Genomic DNA, 12,049 nt, shown 5'->3' on the forward strand with positions numbered 1-12,049 from the left:
GGGTGAGGGTGTGTGAGGGTGAGGGTGTGTGGGGGTGAGGGTGTGTGGGGGTGTGAGGGGGTGAGTGAGGGTGAGAGGGTTGTGAGGGTGAGGGGGGTGAGGGTGTGTGAGGGTGAGAGGGTGAGTGAGGGTGAGAGGGTGGGTGAGGGTGTGTGAGGGTGAGGGTGTGTGAGGGTGAGGTGGTGTGAGGGTGATGGGGTTTGAGAGTGTGAGGGTGAGGGTGGGTGAGGGTGTGTGGGAGTGTGTGGGGGTGTGAGGAGGTGAGGGGGTATGAGGGGGTGTGAGGGGGTGTGAGGGTGAGTAGGTGTGAGGGTGAGGGTCCAAAGTAAATGGTGGCAGGGCAGACATCATAAGACAGAGAGAAGAGACTGCGTGGTGACTGTGTTGGTCAGTTTCAGAATCAGGAGGGGCAGAGTCAGCACAGTCTGCGAGGGATCTGCGTGTCTAGAGACAAAGCATAGCGGATGTAGCATTGCAGCTAGCAAGTCAAGTGTTTTCAAGCTGAGTGCTCCTAGAGAGATGGCAACACAGCAACAGCATTTGAGGAGCAAGGCTACTGTAAACAAGCACGGTAGGCTTTCACTTTCGTCCAGAAACAAAAACGAGAAAGGTGCAGAGAACGCCGAACAAAACACGGCTTCCCCGCGAAATGCATGCAAAAAAAACCAAGCTCACGACATTGCTGTGGCAGGGGAGCGGGAGCGCATTCCTTTGAAGTCTGATGCCAAGGCTCAGACGAATGGTGGAGTGCGATGTGCACGCGGGGGGCGGGGGAACGGCAGCCCTTGAAGTCTGATGCTGAGGCACAGACAAATGGTGGTGTGTGATGTGGCTGGCGATGATGTGCACGCGCATAGCTCACATGAACTGTAAGCGATCCGCAGGCTAGGTAGACTTGTCTTTTCCGCTTACTTATAAATATAATATAAAAGGCAAGACCTAAAAACCTGTATTGTGGCTATTATTTGGCATCAAACAATGCTGATAAATGTTTTCATGGTCAGTTTTTCTGGAACAAGGGATTATATTTTGTCCAAAACTAGCAAGTATTTTTCCCACTAGTACCTTCCAACTACCACAAGCACTTTAGACTGAAACTTTGTGTATATTAGCCACTCCGCTTTCCCTAGTTGCTAAACTCTTCCTCTGTTTTAAAGGTGATTCGTTTTTTTGTTTCTCTGCAGTCTTTCCATTCACCTCCCAGACAAATGTACAATGTTGTCTGCTGACAACAGCAACACAACGCACTCTCTAGGTCTTATTGACAGAGAAGTGTGACTTCATACTAATGTGTCTAATGCTCTATCTCTTTGGTATCATGACTAATAACTTATTTATAACTAGCCTGTAATTAATCCCTTCCCATTATTTGACTGGAACTTTTCAATCTTCTACGGAGCAAATCAAAATTGATAAAAAATAAATGGGTCCAAAAGAATTAGAAGATCGCCATCTTAAGACTAAGTTTGTTTACCAATTTTGTTTTATTTCAGTGACCAAACTATTCTTGAGGTTCAGTTGGCTGTAATGATAATGTGTCAAGACCCCCCTATCTCTGGTCATAGAGGGCATGTAGGAATTAGTTGTACAATGGCATGTAGGAATTAGTTGTACAATGGCATGTAGGAATTAGTTGTACAATCTTTTTAGTGGCCCACTGTTTATTTTCCTCTAAGTTACATGCAGTAGAAGAGAGATGACCTAAAGTTTTTGTCTTAATACATTAACTCAGAACTTTCTTTTTGATACAGGTACCAAATATCTATCATATAGTAGAAAGCTTTGTGTAAAACATTGGGAACTGAACAAGCTCTTACCTTCTTGTAATCATCGCCAATCAGATGGGCAAACAGAGGGAACTAATCAAATTCTGAAGCAATATCTACGATGCTACTATAATACCACCCAAGATATTTGGGCTTCCTATGTACCAGTTGTGACATTCTAATAACCATGTAAGTCGTAGTACTAATAATGTTTCACCTTGGTTACAATCATTTTTCAATTTCCCCTCGTATTCATCCGATGGTTCCTGCAGCTACTGATCATCAGAATTAGTTACATAGAGACAACTTGCTTTTGAAAGCTTACACCACACCAAGATCATGAAGAAAGAACACAATAAACAAACGAAGATGAAATTCTTCATATTTTTTCACTTAGAGTTAAAATGGGCAATCTTCTTGTTTCCATCCTCTTCACGCACTGCCAGTCAAATGTCAATGACTATTCTTTGGCCTAGCTGTCATTTCTCCTTTAGATGAATCCTGGGATTTCCGTCCGGTGTTACCTCGCACTTTGAAGATTAATCCAGTTTGTTTATTATTCTCAGTTGAAGTCTTTTTCCTGGACCTCAGCTTTCACCTGAACCACCACCAATCATGGTACAATGGCAAACAGAACATGAGGTTCAAGAAATCTGGGTCTCACTGATGCTTTAAGGTAATCTTCAGTTCTTAGGTCACTTGAAAAATTGTCCAAACTGGTGAGCATTCTTGGGAAAATACTTCAGCTGTGTTTGCTCGCATATTAGCTCATCAGTTCTTCAGATGGCATTCTTTAAAGTCTGGAGCCTCAGGAAAGACCCTTACTGTCACATATATCCCAAGACCTTACCAGACGTTACGAGGGTTCAGAGGCATAATGCAATGTGCCACTTGACTGCACTTACTTCATAGTCAGTCGGTATGCAGAAGAACACAATGTTCAGCCCGTGCTGAAACTTACGTGGACAAGGAGTGGTACTCTACCACGAACAAGGAAGTGTCCGATAGGAGGGGTACCGACTGGAGAGCGGAGTTCTGCACTTGGCAACAAATATCAAACGTGGGTGTTTTGTTCTGGTACTAAGTGGACGCCATGAGCTATGGGAACGGAATGTAGTTAAATCTTATGAACTGCGCCTTGCAAGATGGCGGCCTGAAGAGACTATTGTGTCTGAGGTTCCCCATCCAAGATGAAGTTGTCTTTTCTAATGATGCTAGTTTGTATTTGAATCGTACATACAGAAGGCGGTACGAAGCAAATGAGATGTCATAATGCATTTGTTCCCTTATTTTTTTGTTGCGCTCTTCGATACCTTGCTGCTATTTTTATCTCAGATTTTTAAATTTTGCAGCTGGATTTTCACCATGGATTTCTTGCTTGTCTCTTCCATTTCCTTGAAGCCAGGGAGAGCTTGGACACTGCCCGTCTACTGTTGCATTTTTTCTTCATCCACAATGAAGAACGTTATGATTGTCAAGGACGTTTTTCATCCTTATCCCCCTTCCCCCGACTAATTCCAAGGAGACTATTGAGACTTTTCACATGTATATGAAACAGAAGGTGGCCCAGTGGCTACTGAGAGGACTCGCCCTCTCCTCATGCAGTCAAGGACACCTAACTGACCTTCTCAGCATCCTGCCCTCAACATGGACTTCTTCCAAAGTCTACATTTGATAGAGCGGCTGCAAAGCAGATGATGGTAGGATCAAAGTATGGTTGGTCTTACTTTCAGGCCTCTCGATTAACTGCTTCATATCCCTCCCTGAGCCGGAGGCGGCTTGGAGCTGCCTTACCTGGAGCAGCATGATGTCATTCTCTTTCGAGAAATCGTCAAACTCGGTGTGAGGGTAGTAGCTCCTGACTGAGATCTCCTGGTCTTCGGGGAGTCGTCTATCGAGCCGATGGAGACCCAGAACGGCTCTGATCGGTCCCAGGGTTCTGCAATGGAGAAATAAAAAAAGTAAATACCACACACCGGTCTGAATGGATCCCCCCTCTTTCTGTTAAACTCCCCCTAATTCAGCCCAATACCAAAAAATGAAACTTATCAAGCATTCCTAACTTGTAATTAAGGAAACAAGGTATTCTGAAAGGAAAGTGTGCACTAGGGTTCAAAAGTTCATTGAGAGAACAGACTGATTTTAACAGGCAAGTGAAAAGCAACAATTAAACACATAACAGCAGAACCTGACACAAGAGGGACCTGTCGCCCCCCACTCAGTAACACAGCCTCAAAGGTCTGGCCACACTATCAGCCCCCGAAAACCAGAAGGCTGCCGCCACGGATGTGTGTAGACCCAGGGCAGGGATGGAGGATGGGGTACGCTCGATGTCCCCCTCCAGGGGAAAGCACAGCACTTCAAGCAGGGGCTCAGCACAGCCTTGGCAGTGCAGGAAGGGGTTGCAAGAAGCAGTGTGTGCGGGCGCAAAGGGGGCAGAAGAGGCGGTCTGTCAAGAAGGGTGAAAGATAAAAACTGCATCTACCTCTGGAGATGGGGCAGGTGCCGCGGTGGGGGCTCCGGAACCCCAACTTCAGAAGGTGTCCTCGTGATCTGACGCCTCCCCCAGGCTGCACACAGTAAGAGTTCATGGTGTGCTGAAGATCACACATTTGCAAAGGCAACAACACGTGAACCACAGACATTTCACACCTTTTCTTCCACAGCCCAGGAGGCGAGATGTGAAAGGCTAAGGCTGCGGGGGTCGGGGGCTTTTTTTTTGGGGGGGGGGGGGGCAGGGACCGGCTCGTCACCACACACACCTGTCACAGCTTCACTGGCCCAAAGGCTTGGGAGAGTCGCGCGCCCTGCAGACAGACAGACAGACAGACAGCTGCTCTTGCACCTACATGTTGGGGAAGCAGTGCGCCGCCGTCAGCACCCACTGCGGGTCCACCAGGGCGCCCCCACACTTGTGCACCCCCCCGGCCTGGAAGGACACCATGTAGGGCCTGGAGTGCGGCCTCGCCTCGCGCCCCCCGATGATCTCAGCCTCGGACCTGGAGCCTGAAAGAGGAAAGACATGGGTGGGGGTCATTGAGGCGAACAGAGCTCCCCTCCCCTCCCCCCAGACCCAATGTTGAGTCTCTGTACTGCCAGCACCCCCCACCCCCTCCCAGAGCGGCACAGAGGGGCCTGCCGTGTGTGGCCTACCCAATCCATGCCACTCTCAGCACACCCCACCCACCCCTCTCTGCCACCTGCACCCTGTGCCAGCAGGCACAGGGTGCAGGTGGCACACCCCGAGGCCTGCTGGTGCACCCCGTGGCTGCACCAGCAGACCTCCCTGCCACCTGCCCCCTGTGCCAGCAGGCCTCTTTACCACCTGCACCCCTCGGACAGGGCTATTGGCACACCAAAAGATGCCTGCAAGCAGGAGGGATGCAGTGGGAACCTGTGTCCACCCCCACACTCAGGCCCTCTGCCCCACCAGGTACAAACCCTCTCCCAGCCCCAACAAGTACAAACCCTCTCCAGCCCCACCAGGGACAAACCCTCTCCTCTCCCAGCCCCACCAGGTACAAACCCTCTCCCTCTCCAGCCCCACCAGGTACAAACCCTCTCTTCTCCCAGCCCCACCAGGTACAAACCCTCTCCTCTCCCAGCCCCACCAGGTACAACCCTCTCCCTCTCCAGCCCCACCAGGTACAAAACCTCTCCCAGCCCCACCAGGTACAAACCCTCTCCCAGCCCCACCAGGTACAAACCCCTCCTCTCCCAGCCCCACCAGGTACAACCCTCTCCTCTCCCAGCCCCACCAGGTACAAACCCTCTCCTCTCCCAGCCCCACCAGGTACAAACCCTCTCCTCTCCCAGCCCCACCAGGTACAAACCTCTCCCTCTCCCAGCCCCACCAGGTACAAACCCTCTCCTCTCCCAGCCTCACCAGGTACAACCCTCTCCCTCTCCAGCCCCACCAGGTACAAACCCTCTCCCAGCCCCACCAGGTACAAACCCCTCCTCTCCCAGCCCCACCAGGTACAACCCTCTCCTCTCCCAGCCCCACCAGGTACAAACCCTCTCCTCTCCCAGCCCCACCAGGCACAAACCCCTCTTCTCCCAGCCCCACCAGGTACAAACCCTCTACTCTCCCAGCCCCACCAGGTACAAACCCTCTCCTCTCCCAGCCCCACCAGGTACAAATCTCTCCCTCTCCAGCCCCACCAGGTACAAACCCTCTCCTCTCCCAGCCCCACCAGGTGCAAACCTCTCCCTCTCCAGCCCCACCAGGTACAAACCTCTCCCTCTCCAGCCCCACCAGGTACACACCTCTCCCTCTCCAGCCCCACCAGGTACACACCTCTCCCTCTCCAGCCCCACCAGGTACGAACCTCTCCCTCTCCAGCCCCACCAGGTACACACCTCTTTCTCTCCCAGCCCCACCAGGTACAAACCTCTCCTCTCCCAGCCCCACCAGGTACAAACCGTCTCCCACTCCCAGCCCCACCAGGTACAAACCCTCTCCTCTCCCAGCCCCACCAAGTACAACCCGCTCCCTCTCCAGCCCCACCAGGTACAAACCCTCTCCCAGCCCCACCAGGTACAAACCCTCTCCTCTCCCAGCCCCACCAGGTACAAACCCTCTCCTCTCCCAGCCCCACCAGGTACAACCCTCCCCTCTCCAGCCTCACCAGGTACAAACCCTCTCCCAGCCCCACCAGGTACAAACCCTCTCCTCTCCCAGCCCCACCAGGTACAAACCCTCTCCTCTCCCAGCCCCACCAGGTACAAACCTCTCCTCTCCCAGCCCCACCAGGCACAACCCCCTCCTCTCCCAGCCCCACCAGGTACAAACCTCGAGACAAATGGATCCCTCGACCCCTTGCAGTCCGGTTTCAGAGCCAACCACAGCACCGAGACCGCTCTCATCGCAGCCACCGACGACATCCGAGCCCTTGTCGACAACGGGGAAACAGCGGCCCTCATCCTCCTGGACCTCTCCGCAGCGTTCGACACTGTCTGCCACCGTACCCTAGTCCAACGCCTCAGAAACACCGGCATCCAATGAAAGGCATTGAAGTGGATCATCTCATTCCTCGCGGGAAGAACACAGAGAGTTCACCTCCCCCCCGTTTCGCTCCGAGGACACCGAAGTCATCCGCGGCGTCCCGCAAGGATCATCACTCAGCCCCACCCTCTTCAACGTCTACATGAGACCTCTTGCAGCCATCGCACGCCAACACAACCTCAACATCATCTCATACGCCGACGACACCCAGCTGATCCTCTCCCTCACCAGAGACCCCGACACCGCCAGAACCAGCCTCCACGAAGGGATGAAAGACGTCGCTGAGTGGATGAAGAACAGCCGCTTGAAACTGAACTCAGACAAGACGGAAGTCCTCATCCTTGGACCATCACCCTCCGCCTGGGACGACTCCTGGTGGCCCCCAGCCCTGGGCACCACCCCCAAGCCGACAAACCACGCACGCAACCTGGGCTTCATCCTGGACTCCTCCCTCTCGATGACCAGACAAGTCAACCCCATCTCCTCTTCATGCTTTCACACCCTCCGCATGCTCCGCAAGATCTTCCGATAGATCCCGATCGAAACCAGGAAGACAGTCACCCAGGCCCTCGTCACCAGCCGGCTGGACTACGGAAACACCCTCTACGCCGGAACCACAGCCAAGCTACAGAAAAGACTACAGCGCATCCAAAACGCCTCCGCCCGACTCATCCTGGACATCCCTCAACGCAGCCACATCTCCGGCCACCTGAGGAACCTGCACTGGCTCCCCGTCAACAAGAGGATCACGTTCAGGCTCCTCACCCACGCACACAAATCTCTCCACAACCTGGGCCCCAAGTACCTCAACGACCGCCTGACCTTCCACACGCCCACCCGCCAGCTACGGTCCGCCAGCCTCGCCCTCACCGCAGTACCACGCATCCGCAGAGCCACCGCCAGAGGCAGATCCTTCTCCTACCTGGCGGCCAAGACATGGAACTCCCTCCCCATCCACCTTCTGCTGACCCAGGACCACCTCGCCTTCAGGAGACAACTCAAGATCTGGCTGTTCGAGCAGTAGCGCCCCCTTCCCCCAAAGCGCCTTGAGACCCTTCCGGGTGAGTAGCGCGCTATACAAGTGTTTTGATTGATTGATTGATTGATTGAAACCCTCTCCTCTCCCAGCCCCACCAGGTACAAACCCTCTCCTCTCCCAGCCCCACCAGGTACAAACCCTCTCCCTCTCCCAGCCCCACCAGGTACAAACCCCCTCTCCCAGCCCCACCAGGTACAAACCTCTCCCTCTGCCAGCCCCACCAGGTACAAACCCTCTCCTCTCCTCTCCTAGCCCCACCAGGTACACACCTCTTCCTCTCCCAGCCCCACCAGGTACAAACCTCTCCCTCTCCAGCCCCACCAGGTACACACCTCTTCCTCTCCCAGCCCCACCAGGTACACACCTCTTCCTCTCCCAGCCCCACCAGGTACACACCTCTTCCTGTCCCAACCCCACCAGGTACAAACCGTCTCCCAGCCACACCAGGTACAAACCGTTTCCCAGCCACACCAGGTACAAACCTCTCCTGTCCCAACCCCACCATATACAAACCGTCTCCCAGCCACACCAGGTACAAACCTCTCCTCTCCCAGGCCCACCAGCTACAAACCCATCCCTCTCCCAGCCCCACCAGGTACAAACCCTCTCCCAGCCCCACCAAGTACAAAACCTCTCCCAGCCCCGCCAGGTACAAACCTCACCTCTCCCAGCCCCACCAGGTACAAACCTCACCTCTCCCAGCCTACTGCAATATCTTCTTTCTAAGCGCAAAAATGATATATCCTTAACTGATTGCAGTTTGTTCAAAATTCTGAAGCACAGCGTTCCCCCCACCACCCAAAAAAAAATTTCAGCTCTGCTTCCCAACATTTGGTCAAAAAAGTTACCCATTGAAAAATGCACATAATTCCAGGTCCTACGTATCTCCCACAAAATCCAAGTATCCAAGTGTGGTACTCCAAGTGTAGCTACCTTGATGCAACTTTACCCTCCCCCCCTCCCCTCTGACACAAATATATATATATATACACACACAAAAAAAAATATATATATATATATACACACACACATAAATATATATATATTTACTCTACTCACCCTCCCGGGTGAGTAGAGCGCTTTACAAATCCCCTGATTGATTGATTGGTTGATTGATCCAAGCTCCAGTTGTACCAAAAAATCCTAGGGCACTCATGGGCGGGTGCTCCAACACGCCGGTACCGCGTGTCATTTTCCAAGGTCAGAACTTCGTTATCTTTCCAGAAACAAAGCAGAAGCACTTTTTTATTCCAGCAACAGCAAAGTGTGCACACTTTGCTGTTGCTGGAATAAAAAACTTTGACCGCTTACCACGGAGTGCTTCTGCTTTGTTTCTGGAAGGATAACGAAGTTCTGAGCTTGGATATATAAATATATATATATTCACTGAAAAAACCATAGATGTCATTTGAGATGTCATCAGTGATGTCATCAGTGATGTCACTGACCATGTCATGAATGATGTAATATGTGACATCATCAGCAGTGGATTGCGGGTGCGCGATATATAGTTAGTGCAACTAACTATATATGGAATTTCAATGGTTTTGTGTGAGTAAAATAAGGTTTTGTAAATGCGAATTCCTAACTATATATGGTCTATAACCTATGGTTTTTTCAGTGAATTTTCAAGGTTTTGTAAATGCTAATTCCTAACTATATATGGTCTATAACCTATGGTTTTTTCAGTGAATTTTCAAGGTTTTGTAAATGCTAATTCCTAGCTATATATGGTCTATAGCCTATGGTTTTTTCAGTGAATATATATATATACATACATATATAAACATATATCATCTGTATATCTATATAAATACAAACATAAATGCATGCATACATATACTTATATGCATACAGATGCATGTTATTTACATGAAAGTTGAAAAAACACTAATAAAAGCAAAGCTAAAAAGCCACCTCATTACAAACAGAATGGCTTTAACTTAAACGAGGGCGAGATCTATTGCATTTTCAATGCTTGTTTACTTTGGTTCCATCAAGAAGGCATTCAGATGTGTCACACATTTGCCATAAATTCTGAATGTTAGCACTCTAGTTGCACATTAGATCACTGTAGTAAAGCTACTGCTCACCAGGGACGTCTGCTGCTGGTATTCAAAGTGCATGTTTCAGTCTGCATGTCAGAATTTTTTTAATGAAATAGAAGAGGATTTGAGAAGTCACTCAAAATGATCCCTAATTTTTCTTTCTGAAGCACTAATCATACTTTCTATGGCAAAATTAACCCCCTCATGTTGTTCCTTTTTAAATTGAGTGTTTTCAGACTTACCACTTCATTCCAATCAAGATGGCTTCTGGTGTGCCATACTTTTGTCATAAGTAAGACTGTTAGCGCTCTAGTTGTTCTTTAGAACACTCTGGGACATTCTGTCATTGGGCTATACTTGGGGTACATCTGGGTGATATTTGGGCTACATTTAGGCTCTTTTGTCTCTGGTGGCCATCTTGGGAGACTGTATGTCAGACTTTTTTAATGAAATTGAAGAGGGTTTGAGAAGTCACTCAAAATGTGCCCTAATTTTTCTTTCTGCAGCACTAATCATAATTCATATGGCAAAATATACCCCCCTCATTTTGTTCCTTTTTAAATTAAATGTTTTAAGAGTTACCACTTTATTCCAATCAAGATGGCTTCAGGTGTGCCATACCTTTGTAATAAGTAGGACTGTTAGCGCTCTAGTTGTTCTTTAGAACACTCTGGGACATTCTGTCATTGGGCTATACTTGGGCTACATCTGGGTGATATTTGGGCTACATTTGGGCTCTTTTGTCTCTGGTGGCCATTTTGGGAGACTGCATGTCAGAATTTTTGAATGAAATAGAAGAGGATTTGAAAAGTCACTCAAAATGTGCCCTAATTTTTCTTTCTGCAGCACTAATAATACCTTCTATTGCATAATATACCCCCTCATTTTGTTCCTTTTTAAATTAAATGTTTTAAGAGTTACCACTTTATTCCCATCACGATGGCTCCAGGTGTGCTATACCTTTGTAATAAGTAGGACTGTTAGCGCTCTAGTTGTTCTTTAGAACACTCTGGGACATTCTGTCATTGGGCTATACTTGGGCTACATCTGGGTGATATTTGGGCTACATTTGGGCTCTTTTGTCTCTGCAGGCCATTTTGGGAGACTGCATGTCAGAATGTTTTAATGAAATAGAAAAGGATTTGAGAAGTCACTCAAAATGTGCCCTAATTTTTCATTCTGCAGCACTAATCATACTTTCTATGGCAAAATATACCCCCTCATGTTGTTTCTTTTTAAATTAAATGTTTTAAGAGTTACCACTTTATTCCAATCAAGATGGCTTCAGGTGTGCCATACCTTTGTAATAAGTAGGACTGCTAGCGCTCTAGTTGTTCTTTAGAACACTCTGGGACATTCTGTCATTGGGCTATACTTGGGCTACATCTGGGTGATATTTGGGCTACATTTGGGCTCTTTTGTCTCTGGTGGCCATTTTGGGAGACTGCATGTCAGAATGTTTTAATGAAATAGAAAAGGATTTGAGAAGTCACTCAAAATGTGCCCTAATTTTTCTTTCTGCAGCACTAATCATACTTTCTATGGCAAAATATACCACCTCATGCTGTTTCTTTTTAAATTAAATGTTTTAAGAGTTACCACTTTATTCCAATCAAGATGGCTTCAGGTGTGCCATACCTTTGTAATAAGTAGGACTGTTAGCGCTCTAGTTGTTCTTTAGAACACTCTAGGAGGCTGCAGTAGAACACAAAGGAATCAACTGACAGTCTCTGTCCTTGTTGGATGTACATGTTTTACTGAGAATGTCAGACTTCATTTTCACATGACTGAGAAAGATAATGTGAATTTACAGAAAATATGCTTTCAGTTTAGCTTATAGATCCCCTTCCAAACCACTGTGGGAAAATCATGAGATATTAGTTTTCTTTCAAACAATATTCATGATATCACAGCAGAAGGTTTTTTCACATGGTAAAATCACCTTAGAACCCACCACAATTCCAAAAACGGGTATGGTACCATCAACAAATGATTTATAATGTAACTAAAGTCCTAAAACCCTCTATTAACTACAATGCTTTTTAATGAGGTGCTATCATGTATATTGGTCCCAAGATGGCTGCCAACACTTCTTGGATGAAGTGCTGACAGCCAATCAGATCAGATGTGTGGTTAGGCTCCGCCCAGATATATATCTTTTTTTGAACCTAAATTACTCAAAATCCAC

The 12,049-nt window shown here is 48.6% G+C and overlaps 1 protein-coding gene across 1 annotated transcript in view; it reads right to left on the reverse strand.

Moving 5' to 3' along the window:
- The window catches only part of GZMM (granzyme M), a 41,480-nt gene that overhangs the window by 19,868 nt on the left and 9,563 nt on the right, over positions 1 to 12,049 (reverse strand). Inside the window, exons 2-3 of the mRNA XM_086946743.1 lie at positions 4,616 to 4,772; positions 3,561 to 3,705 (exon numbers count right to left, since the gene is read on the reverse strand). Of these exons, the coding sequence (XP_086802869.1) occupies positions 3,561 to 3,705; positions 4,616 to 4,772 (302 nt within the window). The remainder of the gene's footprint in view (positions 1 to 3,560; positions 3,706 to 4,615; positions 4,773 to 12,049) is intronic.

This window comes from Lissotriton vulgaris, chromosome 12 (genome assembly GCF_964263255.1).
Source record: "Lissotriton vulgaris chromosome 12, aLisVul1.2, whole genome shotgun sequence".
Taxonomy (NCBI): domain Eukaryota; kingdom Metazoa; phylum Chordata; class Amphibia; order Caudata; family Salamandridae; genus Lissotriton; species Lissotriton vulgaris.